Here is a 24,542-nt window from a genome sequence, read left to right as displayed (position 1 = left end):
TTAAATAATGATATAACCCATTATATAAACCCACCTGTTTTGAAGACATAAATAAAAACAACTAACAAAAATACATTCAGCTTAAAACAGAAATATAAATATTTTTACTGTTATGTCCTGATAATAGGAATTTAAAAAAAAATATGAAAAATGTATATATAATCTTTTTTAAATCAGTCATATTTCCATGTCCTCCAAACTTTATTCACACAACAACATTATTATTATTATTATTATTATTACATTATTTATTTCACTTTACCATAAAAATATATCTCAGAATGTCTCGTTATAAAGGACATTTTGTCAGTAATACTTTAAAGCACTTTCCATATATTTATAAGCTAAGGTCTCAGAAAGCGCTTTGAGGTCTCAGAAAAAGCGCTATATTATAACAAATTATTATTATTATTATAAGGAGCTATATTTAGTCGAAAGAGGTTTGTGGTCGTTGTCTGTGGCAGTTTTCTTCAGTTGTTTTGGAAGTCTTCGGTTCCTCACCCATTAACCTTGCAGTTCTCTCTGCAAAATGGATAAGGAAATAAATGAAATAGTTCACTGTAAAATAAACATCTTGTGTCTATACGGTTGGATTATAATCACTCACATTTGCTTGACAAGGTAAGTTGTTTTGTGTTCACAGGCTTTCCTCTGACTCTCTGCTGCCACCTGCTGGCTGTTTGCGGCATCCCGTAAAGCCTCACACGAATCCAAATGATGCGATTCACTGGTCAGATTCACCAACAGAGTCTCAATAAGAGCTGCGCGAAGCAAAACAACAAACACGTTTTCATACATTTATTAGACCTACCTGTTCTATTCTGAAGTGAAATATTGCAATTTAAGCTTATATCGCCATGATCAACATTATAAGGTAACTTTAGTTCATGCATATAAAACATGTAAGCCTAAATGTTATCAGCGTTATATATAAATATATAATATATCAATGTTGTGTGTGTGTGTGTGTGTGTGTGTGTGTGTGTGTGTCTGGAAAGTGTCTGGAAGGCGCACTTAGAATAGCCAATTTCATATATAGCCTACTCCTTATCTCAAAACATAATTATGCTCTCATGTAAAAACATGCAGACGTCTTTGGCTGCTCCAACTTTATCATTTTGAGAAATATTCCCATATTAGGTTCTCCTACCCTCTTGTTGAGCCAGCTCTGAAAAAAGTCTTGCATGTTCACTGTGGAGCCCGAGTCTTTGATTTTCCAAAGCTGTTACATTTTCCTTTAGGATCATCTAAAATAGAAACAAAAAAATCCAATAAAATCAGTAGGCCAATTAAATTAATCATTGGGACACTTAATCAGTTCTTATTTTATGGCATCAGCGCATACATTTTAAAACACATTTATCACTTTTTGATACTCACTTGCAGTTGCAGAGTCTCGGTTAGAGATGCGTTGGTTTCCCTCTGGCTCTCTAGAATACTTTCCAGCTCTTCTTGCAGTCTGGTCTGGTTTTTAGAGCTCAGTTGCAGTGCAGATTTCAAGACGTTGTGCTCTTTTTCCTTCATCACTTTAGCTCCCTCCATCTTTTCAGTTAAGGCCCGATGTGCATCTCTGCATTGTGCAAGGCTAGCCAAGGGAGGCCAGGTGGCCCAAACCACAATGACAATCAGAGAGACCATGGACCACAACGCGAGGAGAGCCGTGATCCAGTTACAGGTGTTCTGGGCCAAGTTGGATCTGGCCATCCTGAGAAAGATGATGTAGTAGGACACAGACCACACTGACCTTCTTTTGTCTGGCGTCGCAGCGAGGAAAGTTTATGTAGAATCAGGGTTGAACCAGCTGCGTTTTGTTCACTGAGGCTGGGCTGCGAGTCTAGAGCTCTGGATGTGAGTGGAAGCTACGTCAGCATATCTACATTGTTATTTTAAGGACTTTATCAGTGCTCTGGTAAATAATTACACATCACTGTTTTAAAAAAACATCCATTATTTCCCTGGAGACATTTCTTCCATGTGCTTATGGCATTGTGGTTCTTAAATCACCGTAAAGCCCCATAATGCCTTAATCGGTATGAGATGAATATGGTGGGATAGACTGACAAAAATGCACCAAAGAGGATAGTTCACCCAAAAATGAACATTCTGTCAGCATTTCCTCGCTCATGTCATGTCGTTTTAAACCTGTATGAGTTTCTTTCTTCTGTCAAACAAAAAAAATGAAAATGTCTTTTGAAAATGTTTTTTGGACTCCACCGACTTTCTTTTTTTTGACAAAACAGTCAAAACGTTCTTTAAATATAATATTCTTTAAATAAATAACATTCTTCAAAAAGTTTCAAAACCACATTTTCACCCATTTACAGCAAAAAAAGACATTCATGTTTAAAATGACATGACAGTGAGCAAACAATTACATTATATTTTCATTTTTGGTTGAATTATCCCCCATTAAATTAACTTGACATAATAAATTAATAAAAAAATAAGAAAAACCTAAAAAGCACATGCTGATGCCAGAGCCAAAGAAAGACATGCACTGTTGATTTATGTCAACACATATCATGGGAAGTTAAGGGTTCTCAGAATATTCTGCCCTGTGGTTTGAAATTTCAAAGTAAACAGTGGCATCTATCTACAAGACCCCAAAAATCCAAATGTTTATCTGGGTGTTTAACAAAACATAATTATCTTACAATGGAGATGGAAAAATCCTGTTTAGTTAAAACTCTGGAACTTTCAACATCTCTAGCGTATATGACAAATGATCAGATTTATAAAACACTACACTTGACTTCCCAGTACACTCCTCAGCACACACACACACCTAATAAAGACACTGTGACTGTATTTGTCTTCAATTCGTTTATTTGAATGGACTTTTCTGATATATATATAAATTTGTCGTAAATAAAACAACATAAAAATGGGCACAGTACTGTAATCAAACAGATAAGATTATTGCTATGACTTAACTACAAATGGCCACAACCATTTCCTGTAAGAGATAATGATGCTCATTTGCATATGGAATGTCATACAAAAAAACATAATGTTTGAAGTGTTTTATGCAAAAGAAAATTGTTAACGGGATAGTTCACCCAAAAATAAAAACTTCCGTCATCATTTACTCACCCTCACATTGTTCCAAACCTGTATGACTTTCTTTCTTCTGTGGAAGAGTTCGTTTTTAAAAATGTTTCAGCACATACTATGGAAGTCAATGTGGTCCAAAACAATTTTGACTTTCATTATATGGACAAAAAATAAACACCAAGACTGTGTTCCACAGAAAAAAGAAATACAGGTTTGGTGAATAAATTATTTTTCCTTTTTGAGTGAACTATCCTATTAAATCATATTTATAGATAAGCAGCTTACCAAGTTGATATACATTTACAGCTCATTAAAGACAGCATTTAGGACTTTTATATGTTTAGAAGTCATTCCATTTGTCTCATATCATAAAATTAGAATTTGATTTGCATAGGAAAAGCGGACATGCAGCACAACAAAAGCAACTGCAAAAGCAAAAGCGATTATTCAATTCCTCATAGAGGACTGTGTAGTGCATTACTCCCAATGTACATTAAAATGCTTTGAGTGCTGTAACTGATACTCTTGAACGATCCAGCATGTATATTTGTGGGGTGGCGAGTGAAAATGCTAAATGTTTGCTTTAACCGGCATCACATGAGAATACTGCGATGCACAGGCCATTCTTAAAGCATGCACACCCTCACTTAGCCTTTAATGTAAAATAACATTTTATTTAACTTTTATTCTAAGAGTAACTTGAACCCTACAGGCTTACATGAAGCTTATTGCAAAGTTTAATGCTCTATATCTGCCCTGCACATACCAAGCAAAGACATTAAATAGTTGTTGCGTTCTGAAAGCAAACAGAGCAGCTCAAGCCATGCTGTTGCTGTGTGTGTCATTTTCAGCTGAAATCGAGCGCACCAGCTCCTCCACCCAGCGCACCTCAGAGACCATCTGCTCAGCTAGCACTTCATAGCGGTTCTCCAACCGGCCAAACTTGCGCTTGAGTGCATTGGCCGACAGCATGGCGGCCCGGGTCTCCTCCTGGCTCTGTCTGCGTAGGGCTTGTGCTTTCTGCAGCTCCTGTTTGACCTGATTGAGATCTGCAGCGATGCTTTCGTTCTCCTCCTTATACCAGCTTTCCTTCTCCTCATAGATGGAGAGCAGAGCGGCCACATCCTCCCCGCAGGAGCGCTGGTTCTTCTCCAGCTCTCGTAGGCCATCCTCAGCCGCGGCTATCTCCTCCATGACCTGCGAGAAGCGCTCGAAATTGATGTAGGTGTTGTTAGGAGGCATGCTGGAGTGGGATTTGATAGTGTACTCCTTCAGACGGGTGGTCTTCAGACGCCTGCGCTCCGGCTTGCGCTCGCTCTCTTCAGGTCGAACGTTACGCCTCTTAATCACCTGCAGGGGACGATGGGATGAGAGCTAGTCAAGTAAAGAACAAATGGTGACAACTCAAAAGTGAGGGAAAGAGAAACATTCGAACCTTGATCCAGGGGTGCTGGAGACTGTCCGCGATTGTCATTCGCTTCCTGAATGTTAAAAGCAAATACTGAATTAATTATTAATAAACAGTTGACGTATTAAACAATACAACTTATACCAGTGTTATTTTGGTATTATTCATAGAATTTACTAACATTTTGAATGAGTATTTTCAGTTTTCATTTTAATTTTGATATGTCATTGTTATGAAATATTAATGTGCTTTTGTCATTATTAATTTTCCATTGATCTTTATTTATTTACTTTTAGTAATTTTAGTAAATAAAATTTTCATTATCTTATATTTATATTTTATTATATCATTTCTAATAGTTTTAGTAATAACACTGGATTATACTAACTTAGGATCCTTGACCAGCAGTCGGCGAATGAAGTCCTTGGCGAGCTCACTTGTGTTGCTGAAGTACTCTTCATCAAAGTCATAGTTGACAGCTGAAATGTTGGTAAGTGTTTCTTGTTTGGTCTCGCCAAGAAACGGAGAAGCGCCACTCAAGCTAAAGAGCATTAATAATGCATTAATATTTGTTAAGCAAAGTACAACGGTATCACCTGGGTGTGGAAAAAGCATGAAATCAATGCAGCCAAACAAGCCATAGCCATAGATTACTTACAGTATATATGTGATAACTCCAATGCTCCTGCAGCAAAGAAAATCACAAGAAAACCAATTAATTCCAGGCAAAAATTAGCAAGTGAATATTATGCATTCACAATATTTTATATCCATTATTAGCTACGTTTCCATCCAAAGCTGCAAATTTAACAAAATTGGAATATCTATAAAACATTTGCAAATAAAGCCCCAAGAGAACAAAATCATCACTTCCTGGTAAATTGCCGCAAATATATGTGATAAAATGGAAGTTGCTGCAATCAGGGAAGCCACTGTGTCTCTTTTATCCTACATCATAAATGTCTTGCGCCTCAGAACACACAGACGAAATGCAATAAATGCTGTCATGTTATCGTTACTAAATCATTTTGAAGACAGAATTTGAAATTTCATTTCAGAATAACTAAAACAACTTTGAGATGCTGTGCAATGAAACTGATCCGCTGGTTAGTCCAGCTATCCAATCACATCCTCTGTTGTCATGTTAGTTTAGCAAAGTCATGTTAGTTTTTTTGTTGCGCATTTATACAGTAAATGTGTTTCTATTGTAGTTTATGTGCATGCCACCTAATCAGATAAAAAAATTACCTGACTCAATTGAGCGCATACGTTTTTTTAATGAACATTTTTTTGAATTTATAAGCATCTTGCCGTTTCCATCCAGTGTTTTTTTTATGCGATAACATGGCTATTGATGTTTATGACTCACCACATGTCTGCCTCCAGGCCAAGGGGCTCATAATTTACAATTTCTGGTGCTACAAATGACAAAAGATATGGCAAATTAAATTAGGATTCCTAATACACTTATAATAAGTAAAGATATACTTCAATGTTATAATAAACTTAGGTTCCCACCAACAAACTCAGGAGTTCCGAAGATGTTTTTAAATTCGTTTCCATCCTTAATCTGATGTGCAATTCCAAAATCGATCAATTTGATTCTGGGGTTCGGCACGTTTTTATCCAGCAGCATTATGTTTTCAGGCTGAAAACAAAGTGCATTCAAGACTTTTGTAGTAAATGTTTCCATGTTAATGAGACACATTTCACCCTTATTTGAAAATTTAAATTTGAAAAAACATTTTGATTGATCCAGCATCTACATTAATCAATAGCAAATCTTAAAACAAAACATACTAGTGCTCACCTTCAAGTCAAAGTGTGCTATGCGTTTAGAGTGTAGGTAGTAGACTCCATCCAGGATCTGCTTGAGGAACTGCGTGGCCTCCTCCTCGGTCAGCGACTCCTTCTCGGCCAGGAAGTCAAACAGCTCCCCTCCAGACACAAGCTCCAGGATCAGGATCACGTCAGTCTTGTTCTCAAAGATGTCGTGGAGGGTAATAATGTTGCTGTGCTGAATCTCTCGGAGGATGTTCACCTCTCGCTCGATCTCCTCTCGGCTCACGCCCCGTCGACTGGATGACAGACGTCTCTTCTTGATAAACTTGGCGGCATATTCTGTTCCAGAGCTCTTTTCTTTACATTTACGCACAATGGCAAACTGTCCACTGTGAAACGTGTTACAACGGCACACAGAGAAAAAAAAAATGAAAAGAGGAAACAGTGATCATGATGATGTTTTTATAATTTAAATTTTACAGAAAATAAGGACATATATATGTATATGAAATGTGCGCAAAAAAAGCACTACACTGAACGAAAGTTCATACAGTTGTAATCGAAATTATTCAACTCCCATTGCAAATCAGGTTTATTGACATTTTACAGAGTTTTAGCTGTTCGCAGTGAACAAGTTAGTAATTAAAATAACTCAACACAATAAATGTTTCAAGTGGTTTCCCCAAATTAAACTGAAAATGCAACTTTTAATGACTTCTGCAATAATTCAAAATTATTAAACCCCCTGAATGAAATCCCTCACAAAAGGCACAAATCTGTAAAACAGGTGTTGTCTTAAGCACACCTTATGCGACTAATCAAGGGCTTCATTAGTTGCACCAGGTGTGCTGGAACTAGAACACATTAAATATCTGAACTGGCTCGGTTTGTTGAGTGTCACATTTGACTGCATGTTATAAATATGGCTAAGTCAAATGCAGAGCCGGACAGTAACGGAGTACATTTACTTGAGTACAGTACTTAAGTACAATTTTGAGGGATCTGTACTTTACTCGAGTATCATTTTTGGGGAGTACTCATGACTTTACTCAAGTACATTTGAGAGGCAAATATTGTACTCTTTACTCCACTACATTTCTATCCATAACTGTGAGTACCCGTTACTTCTAAAAAAACAAAAAAAAAAAAGGAAAAAGGAAAAAAGAAACATCTCGGAAACCCTCAATTTGTTGTTTCCCTCTCAAATGTGATTGGATTGTGCAGGCGCCACTGATTGGGACAGCCTATCAGCAATCACCTTCAGCTTTCCGCCAAAGTCAACTCCATGGTCAGATTTAGATAAGAGACGAAACCATGGACAAAACAATGGATGAAGACGCAGCAGGTCCATCCCGGGAGCGATATTTTTTTTCCCAGGATGGTAGGGGAAGACTCATGAATATTCATTAGGGAAGTCATCCCTGATTGGTCTTAACCCCAGTGACGGGTAGGTTTAGGGGTGGGGTTAGGGAGGTCATAAGACCCCCAGTGACGGGTAGGTTTAGGGGTAGGTCATCAGACCAATCAGGGATGACTTTCCTAATGAATATTCATGAGTCTTCCCCTACCATCCTGGGAAAAAAAAAATCGCATCCCGGGAATGTGCCAACTCGTGGCCCCACCTCGCCAGACTATTTCAATTTTCTGAACAAGTTAATGATAGTTTTCGCTTCAAGTGTTTGCTGTGTTTACCAATGTAAGCACTGTGGCAGTAGTAATGCAATATTTAGAAAATGTACTCTTGTACTCTTGATACTCAAGTACTTTTAAAAACAAGTACTTTAGTACTTTTACTTAAGTAGACATCTGACTGTAGTACTTTTACTTGTACTTGAGTAAAATTTAGCAAGGGGTATCTGTACTTTTACTCAAGTAATGTAGCTGTGTACTCTGTCCGCCTCTGGTCAAATGATTGGTCCAAAAAGTTAAGAGAAGATATCATCGCCCTTCACAAACAAGGCAAAAAGATAGCGAAGGCACTATATGTTCCTAGAGACACCGTTGGAAGCATAGTTCGCAAGTTCATAGTTAAAGGAACAGTGGTTACACTATCTGGACGGGGCAGAAAAAGGAAGCAATCAACCGCTGCAACCAGATTTCTGAGAAGGCAGGTTCAGAAAAACCCATGAGTGACTGCAAAAGACCTGCAGCAAGACTGCAGGCACTGAGGTTTCATCTGCACAGTAAGGCGCGTACTAAACGCATGCCAGAACTCCGAGACGTACACAACTACTGATCCAGAAGCACAAGAAATGTAAATAACAAATTCGTTAAATCAAAATCATATAAATAAGCCACAGAAGATTTGGGATTCTGTTCTGTGGAGCGATTAAACAAAACTGGAACTTTTAGGCCCTATTAATCAGCGGTGTGTCTGGAGGAAGAAGAATGACGCATGAAAAGAACACTCTGCCTATAGTTCAGCATGGTGGGGCTCGGTGATGCTCTGCAGCTGCTTTGCATCCTCTGCCACTGGAAACCTGCAGCGTGTGGAAGGCAAGATGGATTTCATTGAAGTATCAGGAAATCCTAGGAGAAAACTTCATGCTGTCAGTGAGGAAGCTGAAGCTTGGGCGTCATTGAAACTTCCAACAGGACAATGATCCTAAGCATACCTCAAATTCCACCATGGCTTGGTTACAGAAGAAGTCCTGGAAGATTCTACAGTGGCCATCAGTCACCTGACTTGAACCCCAAAGAAAATCTCTGGTGGGATTTGGAGAAGGCGGCTGCGCAAACCCAAGAATATTACTGAACTAGAGGCCATCGCTCATGGGCAAGATTCCTCAGAAACACTGCCATAAGCTGGTGTCTGGTTATACATCTCGTTTGGAGCAGTACTAAGTAGTACAAGCAGTACAAGTACTAAAGATGCATGCCATGAAGGGGTTGAATAATTTTGAGACTGCAGAAGTCATTATAAGTTGCATTTTCAGTTGAATTTGGGGAAACCACTTGAAATATTTGTTGTGTTGAGCTGTTTCAATTACTTTTGTTTGATTTGTTAATTGCAAACAGCTGAAAGCCTGTAAATTTTGCCAATAAACCTGATTTGCAATGAGGGTTGAATAATTTATATTACAACTGTTCATTCCACAAAACCAAACTGTAGTAAATTTCTAAAGGAGTAAGAGTAACTCCTTTAGTTAAATGGTACAAATGCTGCATAATGCAACCAATGAGAACTATAAAAGTCTGATAAAATGTTGTGTGGTTAAAGTACTCCTCTGACGGCTCTTCTCTGGCTCATCTGTAGTCTCATTTGCACTACAGCTGTGCTCAGGCTCAGAGAGCGAGCATATTCATTGTAAAGCAGTGATGTCATGCTGCAGCAGCACAGAACAGAAACCTTCACGTCCATATATAGGAAGAAAGGCAGGACTTGATTCAGTGTTTGCAGATGATTAAGTCACTGTGCTGGGGATTTTTAAATTGCAGGACTCTCAAGACGTTTATATACTGCACTGATAAGCACAAACACTACGTTGCCTTGCAACCCAATGCCAAACATTATGATGTATTCATTTTACCTTATATCTCATCAAAAAGCTTTCATAATTATAGTGCTTAATCAAACATTAAGATCTTAGGCTACTTTTAACCTTGATCTTTGTTCTATCCACTATGTGTGAGACCATTTTAAGTCAGGATAAACTAGTTTTACAGAGTTTTAAGAAGAGAAATGGCATCTCTTACCTTCCTAACTCCTCTCCCATTTCATAGCACAGCTCCACATCCTCCTGCCTGAAGCCAGCCATGATTTGCTGACTTCAAATTAATCAGTCTGTTAGAAAATGACCAGAAATAGTGCTTGTTATAGGACTAGTTTAGTTGCATGGATCTGACTTCATCAGACCACTACTTTATTGACAATGACTATAAATGGTTTGTAACTGTTCTGAAGAGTGCACATGCTTCGTATTTACTCTTGACCTCACAGGATGTTGGTTTTTAAACTGATATGGGAATGAGAATTTCCATGTGCAGAGTGTGGACAATCTATTCCTACTTACGTCATTACCTACAGTCATACACTAGGGTAGCCAGTTTTTTTTTTTTTTACCTTCCTTTTTCTTTCTTTCTGTCTTTATCATGGCCCTTTAACAGCGAATATCTCAGCACTGTAGTGCAGTAAACTCGCACTAAAATTACATCCCCGTTAAATCTATCTCATCTATGCTATAAAACATGTTTCAAGGCTTAATGACTTAACTGTTAATTGGTAAAGACAACTACAACAACCATTTATTTCAGCTCAGAGGTTAGTTCCATAGCCAAAAAATAAATTTCACTGTGGTTAATGCGGTCATAAAACAAATACGAAATAAGTATATTACGATAATCCACAAAATATCTAATAAAGCACTGATTTATTCCAGTAGCCATCTGGCTAACTTGTAAAAGAAACGACCAGCAAGCTACGTCTACGTTGACACACGAAACACATTACGGAATAAATTAATACGATTTTCAATATAATATTAATAATACTACCTAGAACACTATTATACAATAAGTAAACGCTGAGAGTTTGTTTGTTACATACCTTAACGTCGTCGCATTCCTCAGCCAATGGGTATTTTCCGGTTGCTGCGCTCTGGAGAGGCGTGGCTTATTCAGTGACATCATCGAGACTCCACCGCAGGATGATGTCAACTTGTACCTGTTATTAAGAGTCTGCCAGGTGTGTTAGCACACTGATATTAAAAACTAACTGAAGTTAAAAACTACATGTTTGGGCTTGATTTGCACTGTTCCTTTGTCAGTGTTACCACAACAGACTCATAACACACACATAAAGGTGTAAATGAATATATATATATATATATATATATATATATATATATATATATATATATATATATATATATATATATATATATTAGTGTTACACAAGAGAGCCATCCAAAGCGTTCATATTTTTATGCACACTTAAGTAGGTCTTTTGTGATATGCAAGTCTGTAGGCTAATTGATATGCAAGTCTGTCCAGACATAATCATCTGAAGCATTCCAGACGTTAATAATACTGTGTAATTAAACATTAGCTGCAACATCTCATTAGTTTGATGAAAAAGCACGGAAGACTTCTTGCTCTCCTCAGATAAAATGTGTTCTGCAAAGTCTGGCAAGTTCTGCACATTAAATCAGTGAGTCTAGTAAGTCAAAATACACACTATTAACCATAATTTCTCTGGAAATTCTCTTGACTTTAAATGTATGTATGCAGCAGGATTCGTGTGTAGTGGGAGACCAGCATTAATCTACTTTTTTCTTTGATCCTTTTGTAAAAAATAGTTTTTCATTCATTCATTCATTCATTCAAACATTGTAATAAACTTTAAAATATAATAATATGATAAAATATGATAGGCTAATAACGTAAACACGTAGATCATTAAAATAAAATAAAACAAAATTAAGGAACACACAAAAAAAGGCCGTGCTCAAGTTCAAGGCAGCAGTCCAAACAGTGAATAGCTATTCTATAGACAAGGCAAAGTTAATTTCAAGAATGAACAGAAAAGTGACGTCGATGCATAAGTTTGAAGTTCAATGTGTGAAAATGCAATATCCAGCGCAAATGGAAATTTTAGGCAGGGCGAAGTATATTAAGCAATTTCCTTACATGTGGCAGTGGCACATACTTTTTCAATCTGTCAAACAAAAAAATAACGAATTTGTTATTGAAAAATGTCTATATGTATTTTGCAGCCTAAGTTTAAGTCAGTACGCCTACGTACATTAACCGTAGGAAATAATGTGTCCAAGGAATGACAAATTTGGACTTTATGAATTTAAGGCGGGACCACAATTTGATTGACTAGAGTGAAAGCCAATAGACCAATAGTGGACGTTCGGAAGTAGATAAAGGTAGCCAATCGGCAACGTACTGCAAAATGTAGGCGGGATATGTTTAAACAGCTGATAGTTGAGTCTGCGGAGGGCAGTGCGGATGGGGGAGACGGCAACAATATTCAGGCATCATGAGATTTTTGTCAAGTCTCCTTTGGGCAGCTCTTTTGTTCAAACAGGTAAGACACAAAATAACCTGTTTGCTTTTTGGTGGGTTTCTCAACAGGGTTATACCCAGTTTTTAATTTGTTTACCGATGGTTACTGGCTACATGCTATGTACGATTAGCACGATTAGGTGGACGTCAGTAGGGATGTGCTCGTGCATGTTTGGGGCCCGCGCGGCCGAGTCCTCTCGCACTCCTGTTGACATGACACTGTTACCGCGAAACAAATCTACAACACTGATCAAACGAGCGATCAAACTGTCATTTCTGCTGGATCAATAATGGCAAACCTTTGTTTTAATGTGGTTATTTATTTTGCAAACAGTGAGACTGTACACTGGAAATGTCAGTAATTTTCCAGAAGACGAACGTAAACATGCTACATCAAAACCCATTTAGTTGGTAAACCGTAAGTTACCTTACCATATACCTTACCAAAATTATATTAAATTAGATGTAAAAAGTATGATTTTTTTAAATGTAGTGTATTATTTTTTTCTTAATAGTTATGCACATTTGAGTATTATGTTCATTCCATTTAATGTTATTAGAATGTGTTAACGTGATGGTGTATCGTGTTTGTGTGGGTCACAATGAGCTCTGTCTTCATGTAATTATTGTCCAGTTGCTGGAAAGGCTAATTATGATTATCTGTAACTCATCATATAGCCTTTTATCATAATACCTGTGTTATTATCAGTCTATTTTACAGTAACAAATTCCTGAATAGTGTAATATATTAAGAAAATGAATAACCTCTCAATTTCAATTTCTAAATGTGGTCCTGCAATTTATTTGAAAGTCAAATGAAAGTCAAACTTTTTTGTAATTAGAATTCATAATTCACTGTGCATTTCGCTATATGAATGGTTAATGCAGGTTCATGTCACCTCTCATGTCACCCTCAGACTTTTACACATTTCTTTCCTATTGTCAGTTTTTCCTTCAGCAAGGAGGAAATGCACAAACCCGTTAACCAATAACCTGAGCTGTATCCATTCTGATTCACAGGTTTTAGGTGAATATGGCATGGCACATTTCAGCGATCAGGGGAAGAGTGAAGGCAAAGATTACTGCATATTCTTCAACTCTCAGTGGGCTCGACTACCTCAGGACCTCAGTAAAGCAGTTAGTAGCAATTTACATTTTACACACACACACAGATTCAGATTGTAATGATTTCATGATAAAAGGCCTCATTCCCAACAGAAACCCCTGCTGTATCTGAAACTGCAGTATACAATTTCTCATTCATCCTTTATTGTTTTTTCAGGCACGCCTGCAGACTTACGATCTCACCACCTCTGTCCTGTGCTCCCCCTCTGATGTACCCGAGGGTGGCTTCCCAAACAGCATCCCAATGGTGATGAGAGGAAATTGTACTTTCTATGAAAAAGTCAGATTGGCCCAGATCAATGGTGCCAAGGGACTACTGATTGTCAGCAAAGATCGACTGGTAAGACTATAACACCATTAATGTCATTAAAACATTTTCACAGGAGTCACAATAAGCTTGTTTGACATGCTGTACAGACTCCACCCTCAGGCAACAAGTCCCAGTATGAGGAGATAGGCATCCCAGTGGCCTTGCTAAGCTATAAAGACATGCTGGACATCAGTAAGGTAATTTTTCATTAGAGCAGGCTGTCTTTGGACTCAAATTGCTCAATCAAAATCACTTCAACACACATCACATTGAAATTACAAAGGCAATAAAAGTTTAAGGCATTTATTTCTCTCTTATTTCTGTTTGTAGACGTTTGGGGAGAAACGGCAGGTGGCCATGTATGCGCCCAATGAACCGGTGGTGGACTACAACATGGTGCTCATCTTTCTGATGGCAGTGGGCACAGTGGCTGTCGGAGGATATTGGGCTGGCAGCAGGGACATTAAAAAGTAAGAACTGTGCCCTTGTAACATTGTGAGCCCTTGAGGCACAGGTTGCAAGATAAATAAGTAATAAAGCTGACAGCCTGCAGAGTAAACCCACATATGTGTGCCGACAGACGTTACATGAAGCACAAAAGGGACGACGGTGCAGAGAAACAAGACGAGGAGATCGTTGACGTCACCCCCATCATGATTTGTGTGTTTGTGGTCATGTGCTGCTCTATGCTGGTGCTCTTATATTTCTTCTATGATCAATTGGGTAAATAAATCATTTAAGTATTACCGTTCTTCAACAAACTGTGTGTACTTCGGTTGAACTTGATGATTTGATTTATTCCTCTGTTTTTCTCTCACAGTGTATATGACTATAGCGACGTTCTGTCTGGCATCTGCCGTCGGTCTGTATAGCTGTCTTTGGCCTTTTGTCCGAAGACTACCATTTGGGAAATGCAGGTCAGAGATGTGCATGAGAAAGACAAGATAAGATTCTTTCCTTTTGGCTTTGTATTGAAGGAGATGCTTTGTGTGTTGACAGGATACCTGAGAATAACTTGCCATATTGCCACAAGCGGCCACAGGTGCGCATGCTGGTCCTTTCAGCCTTCTGCATAGGAGTCAGCGTCACTTGGGGAGTTTTCCGCAACGAAGACCAGTAAGAGTAGTGAAAACCACTTTAGGTCTTGAGACACTTTCAGCACTATTACGGATGGTATCTGATGAAAAAATCATGTTCCCTAGGTGGGCGTGGATACTTCAGGATGCGTTAGGCATCGCTTTCTGTCTCTACATGCTGAAAACAATCAGGCTGCCTACTTTCAAGGTGAGTTTAAAATGCTGGTGGATGCTGACGATTACCTTAGCGTGTGAATGCATTTCCTATTGATTTTTCTTCTCGTTGTAGGCCTGCACTCTGCTGCTGGTCGTGCTGTTCGTGTATGACGTGTTTTTTGTTTTCATAACACCACTCTTAACTGAGGTACAATGCTCTTCTTAGTTTCGTTTTTTAAAATTGATTCAAAATATATTTTTTTTATTCTTTGGCATCTATTTGTTTATTGTTCCATGCAGAGTGGGGAAAGTATCATGGTTGAGGTGGCGGCTGGTCCCTCTGATTCCTCTACTCATGAAAAGGTAGGATGGTGTTTTTTTTGTTGATAAATGTAAATACATTTTTGTTTTATTTTGTGGTGTCAATTTTAGCATCTTTGTCTTCATTAGCTTCCCATGGTGCTGAAAGTGCCCAGGTTAAATTCGTCTCCTCTGGTCCTGTGTGACCGGCCCTTCTCTCTCCTGGGCTTTGGGGATATCTTGGTACCAGGTAACATCACTACTGTTGTTGCATCACAGCTGCATGATGAACAGATTTTCAGGGTTCATGGAAAGAAAGTGATGATGCACTAAAATGAATTTTTTACCAAAACCAAAACTGAAGTTTTCATGTAGCCAAAAATTGAGGTCACTGAGCTTGGTAAGCTGATTATTGTGTCATGTTTTCAGGTGAGAAATTAAACTAGTTGTGGGAAAGTTCTTTGCAACAAGCCACCTTTCGATATTTTACGCCAAACTAATTTTACCTATTGCCACTTTAGCATACTTTATATGGTTTCTTTGTTTTTAAGAAAAGTTACTGAAATCAAACTCTGCCTCAACATCCCTCTGTTTTTCTTTTCTTCATTTTAGTCATATTGATAAGGACAATAAAAATATCCTTCTTTTCATTTTGTTTCCTCAGGTTTGCTTGTAGCGTATTGTCACAGATTTGACATTCTCATGCAGACTTCTCGAATATACTTTCTGGCCTGCACTATTGGTAAGACATTGACGACCTTTTAAATTCAGATATGTTCAGTGTGGTAATATACTGACTGACATACTGTACAGCAGTATTTCTACTTTCATGCTTTTGTTTAGTTATTTGGTATCCTTGAAAGATTGTGAATGTGATCTCTGTTTGTTTAGGCTACGGCATTGGTCTTCTCATCACATTTGTGGCTCTGGCTCTGATGCAGATGGGTCAGCCTGCCCTCTTATACCTGGTGCCTTGCACACTTCTCACCAGCCTTGCGGTGGCACTGTGGCGCAAGGAGTTGCCTTTGTTCTGGACAGGAAGTGGATTTGTGGTGAATACCAGTTTGATATGAGTGCCTTCTACGATCGGAAAAGTTCTAGGGTTATGTACAGTTACTAGAATTACAGTTGAGTAAAACCACCCACGTGTTTTTGTTCCGCTCTTATTTTGCTCTCTTTTTTACTGTGGGTGTCTTCTTTTTATCAAAAGAGGGGTTTGGTGTCAACCTGATTACAATTATCATTTACAATATGTATAATTGTTCTTAAAGGGTTAGTTCACCCAAAAATGTAAATTCTGTCATCAATTACACACTCAAACGTCGTTTCAAACCCGTAAGACTTTCCCTTCATAGAGTGCATTAGTTCCCGTCCCCTTTTTCAGCAGCGCTGGTTCCGGAAGTATTTTTTCCCCATTCATTTCTCCCATAGGGATTTTTAAAAAAAGCCTTTGTTAAAGAATTATAAGCCATGAACCAAGCCAATCAGCTACGAGGTGAATCATAACATTACAAACAGATGGACAAAATGACAAAGGTACAAGAATGTGTACTTAACGGCTATAGTGAGGAAAAAAACTACAATCCCATGAAGCATTGCAAACAGCATAATCAAATTAAAAATGGAGAAATATAAAACTTTTCATGTACAAATGCTGATTACATATTTAAAAACAATATATTTTAAGTCTAATGCAAAATATGTATATATAGCTCTGGAAAAAATTAAGAGACCACTGCAAAATTATCAGTTTCTCTGGTTTTACTATTTATAGGTATGTGTTTGGGTAAAATTAACATTTTTGTTTTATTCTATAAACTACTGACAACATTTCTCCCAAATTCCAAATAAAAATATTGTCATCTGTGGTCTGTGTGGGTCCTAACCACTGATCTATATAATATATAATGTGCTGCCATCCAAGTGGATGCTGCACACTGGTGGTGGTTGAGGAGAGACCCCTGATATGATTGTAAAGCGCTTTGGGTGTACAGTAGTACAAATGAAAGCGCTATATCAATGCCTCATTCATTTAGAGCATTTATTTGCAGAAAATGACAACTGGTCAAAATAACAAAAAAGATGCAGTGTTGTCAGACCTCAAATAATGGAAAGAAAATAAGTTCATATTCATTTTTAAACAACACAATACTAATGTTTTAACTTAGGAAGAGTTCAGAAGTCAATATTTGGTGGAATAACCCTGATTTTCAATCACAGCTTTCATGCGTCTTGGCATGCTCTCCACCAGTCTTTCACATTGATGTTGGGCGACTTTATGCCACTCCTGGTGCAAAAATTCAAGCAGCTCGGCTTTGTTTGATGGCTTGTGACCATGGTTCTTTGTTATGTCTTTGTCCAGATTATGTCTTTGTTCTTTGTCCAGATGTTATAATGGACTAAAAGTTTAGTCTTCCGCCACATGCGCTCTGCTTTTCTGCATTGTCTTTTCATATTTTGCACTGCTGTTGAGTTGCTTTTTGTCTGCCACTCTTCTTTCACAGGAGCAATATCATCAATTACACTTAACTTTTGAGTTAAAAGAATCAAGGAGAAAATCAACAGTGTCAGCAGATATGCTTGGTGTTAAAGATATAGCCTTCATGTCCACGATTGTGTGTGGGTCCATGTACATGCTGAGTCAGATCAAAAGTTTTTAAAACCGTTTTGATTTCTTTTGCAATATTGGTTTCTGCATTATCTATGTGAATGTTAAAATCTCCAGCAATGGCAAAACAGTCAAACTCTGAGGTAATTGCTGATAACAGTTCTGTAAAGTCCTCAGCAAAGGATGGAGAGCATTTTGGAGGCCAGTAAAATGCGTGTAGCACCTTTTAACACAATACCCAGATATTCGAAAGACGGGTAATTCCCAAATGATATTTGCTTGCATTGATAGACATCTTTAAAAAGAGCAGCTACACCCCCACCTCTCCTAACAGCTCTGCAGACACTCATAAAAGTAAAGTTAGGAGGGGATGTTTCATTGAGGATTGTTGCACTGCAGCTGTCTTCTAGCCATGTTTCATTTAGAAACATAAAATCCAGGTTGTTTGTGGTTAAGTCGTTGACTAGAAGTGATTTTAGTTTTGGCAGGTAAAAGGCACCAGATTAGTTGGGTTTGCTGTATGGCTTTTGAAAGCCTTAGACTTTCTATCATGTAATAGAACATCAATAGGGAAAGATACAGGCACACTGGGTTCCTGCTTGTTCTGTAAACATTTGAGAAAGTTACTGTTATCATAGCAGGGACCAGACACATATCACTGAGAGCTGGTATCAGTTGTTTTTGGTTCACCTCGAGCAGATGGGGGAGGGTGTGGGCCCTGGCGTTGTGGCAGAGGCCGAAGAGCTCTCACAGGAGGGGGAGGGTGAGCTGGGCCCGCAGGCTTTGGTGGTTGCGGGGCCTGATGTTTTTTGGTTGATATCTGGGGGCTCGCAGCAAAAGAGTGGGATAGTTTGGTTCCAGCATACACCAGTTCTTCCATTTTCTCTGAGAAGCACAGAAGTGGAGATGCTGGAGAGAGGGATAGCGTGTCTGGTGAAGAGGGGCTGTTGCTCTGGTGTTATCGAGGCTGTAATATGCTGTCCTGGCTTCCCTGGCTGTTTTCCAGGAAGTCGTCCTTGGGTGCTGAATCTTGGAGCAGTTCTAATATGTCACAGTCTGTCTGTGGTGAGCTCTGTGGTCAGGGCTCAGCTGAGATTGTGTCCGTGAGAAGAGGTTGTTGTGGCTGCATGGTGTTATCATTGTCCTTGTGTGATTTGTCAATCGCATATCCATTCAGGTGGACTTCACAAAGGCAAATCTGCCTGATTCCAGCCTTGGTGAAGCACCCCCAGATCATCACCGATCCTCCACCAAATTTCACAGTGGGTGTGAGACAATGTGGCTTGTAGGCCTCTCCAGGTCTCCGTCTTAACCATTAGACGACCAGGTGTTGGACAAAGCTGAAATTGGACTCATCAGAGAAGATGACCTTACTCCAGTCCTCTACAGTCCAAACCTCAGCCTGGCTCTTCTTTGCTTCTCATTGATGAAGGGCTTTTTTCTAGCTTTGCACGACTTCAGCCCTGCCCCCAGGAGCCTGTTTCGAACCGTCCTCGCCGTGCACTTCACCCCAGCTGCTGTTTACCATTCTTTTTGTAGGTCACTTGACGTCATCCTACGGTTGTTAAGTGACATTCGAATGAGTTGGCGGTCATCCCGGTCAGTGGAAAGTCGTTTTCGCCCTCTGCTGGTTTGTTGTCCCCAACGTCTGCTGCTTGACCTTGTTGTTATGAACCGCCATCTTTGAAATTTTAAGGATGGAAGCAACCGGACGCTCACTGTTTCCCTCTGCCAGTAAAGCCAGAATTGAACCCTTCTTTTCCTCACTCAAAACTTTCCTTTTCAACTCTTTTGATAATATTTAACTCTTTTATGAACTCTTCCTAAGTTAAAACATTAGTATTGTGTTGTTTAAAAATTAATATGAACTTATTTTCTTTCCATTATTCGAGGTCTGACAACACTGCATCTTTTTTGTTATTTTGACCAGTTGTCGTTTTCTGCAAATAACTGCTCTAAATGACAATATGTTTATTTGGAATTTGGGAGAAATGTTGTCAGTAGTTTATAGAATAAAACAAAAATGTTAATTTTACCCAAACACATACCTATAAATGGTAAAATAGGTATATAGAAACATTTAAGTATTTTGAGAGCTTAGAGAGATCGACTCTATTACATCATTCACAGTGCTTCATGGGAGTTGGCGAAGCTAAAGAGCTATTTTGGCACATGTTGCTTTTTTCGACTCAATGATTGGTGTAATTTTCTGTACAGAATCATGGGTAATGTAGTTTTTACTCATCATATAAAGCAATAGTGTCTCTTCAGAAGACTTGAATTAAACCGATCAATTCATATCGATTTCTTTTACGATCTTTTTTTGAATGTTTTGAAGCATCAAATTTTTGGGTGAATAGACTTTCAATGGGACAGAAATGAAGATATTTTCATTTGTGTTCCGAAGTCTCAGGTTTGGAACGACATGAGAGAGTAATTGAATTGAATTGAATAGAATTTTTTGGATGAATCAATCCGTGAACACACAATCATCCATTTACATTCTTTGATTTCACAGGCATTTGTTTAAAGATGTTTAGAAACGTCTGTGGCATAGATCCCAGAGATCCTAAATGGAGACTCTACCTTCTGTATAAAAGATTTTACAGGGATTTTGAAGGCTTTAGACAAATGCCTGTTAGACTGAATCCAAATTTAGTTTCGCTCTAAACCACAGTAACAGGAAATGCTGTGCTACAGACTGATATACACGAGTTTAAACCACTGTTTAACTCACTATGGGTTGATAAACACCAGATCTCTCCTTTAGGTCTGGTAAGAGATCTGTGTACCGGAAGAGGGCTTATGTTAAATTTCCTCAGCTCTTTTGCAAACAGTGCTTATGCTTTTAATCTAATAATCGGCCTGGAGATTGGTTGGTCTTGAGTTGATCTATGGTGATTTTCTGTATGATGTAGAGAAGAATCTGATCCTTGTCATCTCCTCTGAGTGTTCGCTCCTTCACTAAAGCCCTATTCGGACGGTAGTAGTTTCTCATGGGGTCGTAGGGTATTTTTAACATTTACAGGGGTTAGTCGGTGATTTTATTGCCATCCGAATCCAGAATGTCAGTGTTTTTCTCCCACCACCCACGTAAAAATCCCCGGCCGAATTACCTACTGTTTTTTATTTTATTTTTATTTTAACAAACACCAAGGTCATGTGGTGATTTAATTGCCATCTGAATCCACATCTCTGAGTTTACAAGAAGAGATCATTTCAAAATTCACTGTTTAAATCCTTTTTGATGACTGACGAGCACCGAACATATGATAACTGTTGCGCCCAAATGTAATTTGCATGCATTTTAAAGATGTACTTTTTTTATTAGTGAAATGCTGGAAAGTATTTATTGGAATAATATTTCATCACCTCTCCACCTCAGCGAACAAAAAGGAGAAATGGGCCGTTATTGTGACAGCGATATATGATACAATTTAAAAATATGTAGTCTATTATACACAACATTGAAAATAGAAACCATGCAGCTTTATTTTGACAGTAAATAAGAGGCTGCATTAACTTGTTTCCGCTAATTTCCATATTTTTATAAAATGACATCCTTTTTGAGACAAAATGCAAGAATAGAAGAACCATTTCGAATATAGCATACTCACATCTAGCTTCCTATTTTTAAAAATGAGAATCAAATAATTAAATAGAACATTATTTTCCTATTATTAAATTAAGTACAAATTTATTCGTATTATTCCAAGCCACTAGCGTAGCCAGAAAAGAGTATCTGGGTGTGCATTAGAAAAACTGGGTGTGCCACATTTATTGTCAGATTAATGTGCAAAAAACCCAGACCATGCGTATCACTAACTTTACAGAATAGACTGGGCTGATGTGTAAAACTATCCTCAGGCTCGCCACTATATATGTTCATACTATATAAATTATAGCCTAACTCAGGGCTCAACATTAAGCCTTTTCGTGTGCTTGTCCTTCGAACAAGTAAATCGGTCATCCACTTGTCCAAGTAAAAAAAATTGCTTGTCCAGAAAAAAATAGGATTTTTTTGTGTTGTAAATATAATTTATTCTGAAGTAATATTCTCATCAGTGTTCAGTCAGCTTTGCCGTATTTAAATCTGTATATTTATGATATTTTAACCTTTTATAAAGAGCATTTTTCCTTAACCGTTTTAAATATATGCTTCATCTTTCATTTTAAATTCTTACATTTGATCAATAAATTAAATTGGAATAATAAGAAACTATATGGCTGTTACCAATCAAATTAATTAATTTACACTGAAAAATTACAACTGCATTAAATAATGTTATGAGATTGTTTTAAATATTTTTTTGAATACAAGTATGAAATATTGGAAAGAATTATTCTTTTAAACACGAAACTAAACCACCAGTAGGGGGCGGCAGGTGGCCGTCTTAATGAGGGAGTCATTGAGCCATTTATTCAAACGATTCGTTCAAATGGCTGAATCGTTCAGGAATGAGGCAGTTACTCCAGTCAATGAATCGCCATGAGTTTTATCTCTGAGGTGCCATGCAAATGTATTTTTACCGACGTCCACATGAGAAACGATTACCGTCCGAATAGGGCTTTAGTCATAGATCAGAAACCATTTTCTCATTCTTACTTCTCAGCGAAGTGATTCTTTAACATTATTCTTCTGCTTTAAATTCCAGTAAGCCAAGCAAGTGTCTTATTCTCACCAAGGCTGCATTTATTTGATCAAAAACAGAGGAAACCTTACAATTATTTTTTTTTTCTATTTTAATATATTTTAACATGTAATTTATTTCTGTGATGACAAAGCTGAATTTTCAGCATCATTTCTCCTGTCTTCAATGTCACATGATCATTCAGAAATCATTCTAATATGCTGATTTGCTGCTCAAGAAACATTTCTTATTATTATCAATATTGAAAAAAGTTGTGCTGCTTCATATATTTGTGGAAATATTTTTATTTGAAATAGAAATCTTTTAACATTATAAATGTCTTGGATCACTTTTGATCAATTTAATGTGTCTTTGATGAATCTCTTAATAATTTCTTTAAAAAAAAAAAAAAAGTCTTCCTGACCTCAAACATTTATGGAATGTACATGTATAAATTATTTATGAATCAAAATTAAATTAAAGTTTTACTTTTCTGTCTCGCTCTCATTTCTTCCTCAGCCTCCTCCAATTGTGATGGAACAAATCAACTGTACTCAAACCCCAGGACCGTCCACAGATGAACCCCAGTCCAATCCGGAGCCGCCAGACTCTGAAACCACCAATCAGAGTGAGGACCCTCCTCCACCAGCTCACGTGGAAGTTCCGCATCTTACAGATGCATCTACTTAAAAACAAAAGACTGGAAGGATGCTAATTTCTTTTTCATTTTTTGAAGTCAGTTATATATCTGACCATATATGTAATAGACTTGAGCAGTATGAATCTCAGTGCACTTGTTTTAAGCTTTTGAAATAATACAGTCTGTTTAAACACGAGGAGGAGACACAACACCTGCTGTGCTTCATCCAACTTGTTTCAAGTTTTACGTTTGATGATATTAGGAGAGCGTCGAAGGGACAGCTTTAATCTTCTTCACAAGGATTTCAACTCTGTGTTCATTTTGTTCTCTCTCTTCTTTTTGTTTGTAAATAGACTGTAAAAACAATATTTCAGTAAATGAAACAAAGTGCAGCTAGACATTTTAAAACAAATGTCCAGAAAATTCAAGACCGCTCTCTCTTTCAAAAAAAAAAAAAAAAAAAAAATTCTATTTGGCTTCAAGTTGATAATGCATTAGTGGCGGGTTCTTGTCACAACAGCGCTGAAGTGTCACATCCTTTAAAATACGGTGCTAATGAGGACCGAATGAGCCAAAGGCTTCGGGAATAATGATTTATTAGTTTCATCCCTAGTTCCGAGATGCGAATGCTGTGGATTGAGATTGTTAATAGTTTATATTACGCTATGCTGTATAATTAAGAGCAGTACTGTTATACATGGCCACATAATTGAACAAAAACATCCTTATTGGTTTGGAATGTGACTTCAACTTTAGTTGCATTGATATAGATCATATTCATATGCTCATGGCTTATTTAAAAGTATAGTATTTAGAACTTGCTGTTTACTTGACGGAAGGGATATTTGAGGTCTTTAAATAAAAACTGAAGTGCATTTTTAAAGCAAGTGCAGTTTTAAAGGATACTTTCCTGCCCATCTGTTTAGTGACAGTCCTTCTGTTTTATAGTAGGAATTTTGTATTCATGGTACTTTTTTTTAAAAGTTGTTTTTCCAGTGTAAAGCACTGATATGTCTTTGTGTATGATTTAACAATCTGAAGTTACATGGAGTTTATTTAAGAAGTTTATGTTGTGCTGTTGTCTCATTGAAATCTTTTTGACTTGGGTACACCATGATCATGTGGAATAACTTGGACAAGTAGTAATCAAGTTCTGTCCATTTATTAATACTCCTGCAGTATTAATAAATCAACAGATCAACATATGCTGTAAAAGTCTGATTTTGAAAAGTTGTTGAAGAGTGCATACATTAAAGGAATAATGCATTGTGTTATAAACTTGTGTATTGTGGTGTTTTAATGTGACAGCACTTGCAAGAACGTGTTGTAAAATACTATTCATGAGTTCTTGGCATTTTCCACCCACATCAAAAAGTATTTGGTAAAGTGTAATAGTATAATTGTGTCTTACTCTCACCAGGTTCACTGGACTCGCTATGA

General features: G+C 37.7%; 3 protein-coding genes across 4 annotated transcripts; 1 reads left to right on the top strand and 2 right to left on the bottom strand.

The window, feature by feature from the left end:
* Positions 1-185: 185 nt before the first annotated feature.
* Positions 186-1,834, bottom strand: LOC311087448 (uncharacterized protein). Its single transcript, XM_084120772.1, has 4 exons — positions 1,381-1,834; positions 1,151-1,247; positions 608-761; positions 186-522 (listed from the first exon to the last, which is right to left on the bottom strand). Exons 1-4 carry the CDS (start codon positions 1,702-1,704, stop codon positions 498-500), a joined length of 600 nt encoding a protein of 199 aa, XP_083976898.1. The 5' UTR covers positions 1,705-1,834; the 3' UTR covers positions 186-497.
* Positions 1,835-2,804: 970 nt separating this feature from the next.
* Positions 2,805-10,875, bottom strand: dapk3 (death-associated protein kinase 3). Its single transcript, XM_084120771.1, has 9 exons — positions 10,791-10,875; positions 9,941-10,028; positions 6,273-6,633; positions 5,981-6,110; positions 5,832-5,880; positions 5,121-5,147; positions 4,851-5,003; positions 4,490-4,535; positions 2,805-4,404 (listed from the first exon to the last, which is right to left on the bottom strand). The coding sequence occupies exons 2-9, from the start codon at positions 10,000-10,002 to the stop codon at positions 3,871-3,873; spliced, it is 1,362 nt and encodes a 453-aa protein (XP_083976897.1). The 5' UTR covers positions 10,003-10,028; positions 10,791-10,875; the 3' UTR covers positions 2,805-3,870.
* A 1,263-nt stretch (positions 10,876-12,138) lies between these two features.
* On the top strand, positions 12,139-24,380 carry sppl2 (signal peptide peptidase-like 2). Of its 2 annotated transcripts, none has more exons than XM_084119342.1 (15): positions 12,139-12,278; positions 13,277-13,393; positions 13,539-13,721; positions 13,799-13,888; positions 14,022-14,161; positions 14,272-14,414; positions 14,512-14,608; positions 14,691-14,807; positions 14,894-14,975; positions 15,057-15,131; positions 15,224-15,286; positions 15,374-15,473; positions 15,888-15,965; positions 16,115-16,275; positions 22,982-24,380. In XM_084119342.1, exons 1-15 carry the CDS (start codon positions 12,231-12,233, stop codon positions 23,150-23,152), a joined length of 1,665 nt encoding a protein of 554 aa, XP_083975468.1. In that variant the 5' UTR covers positions 12,139-12,230; the 3' UTR covers positions 23,153-24,380. The 2 variants fall into 2 exon arrangements, 1 of the variants encoding a protein (XP_083975468.1); XR_014607074.1 differs by having other exon boundaries at positions 12,141-12,278; positions 16,115-16,350.
* Positions 24,381-24,542: the final 162 nt, after the last annotated feature.

Source organism: Abramis brama, assembly GCF_963993115.1.
Source record: "Abramis brama genome assembly, chromosome: 7".
NCBI classification, from domain to species: Eukaryota; Metazoa; Chordata; class Actinopteri; order Cypriniformes; family Leuciscidae; genus Abramis; species Abramis brama.
This window is presented reverse-complemented; position numbering and strand designations above follow the sequence as displayed.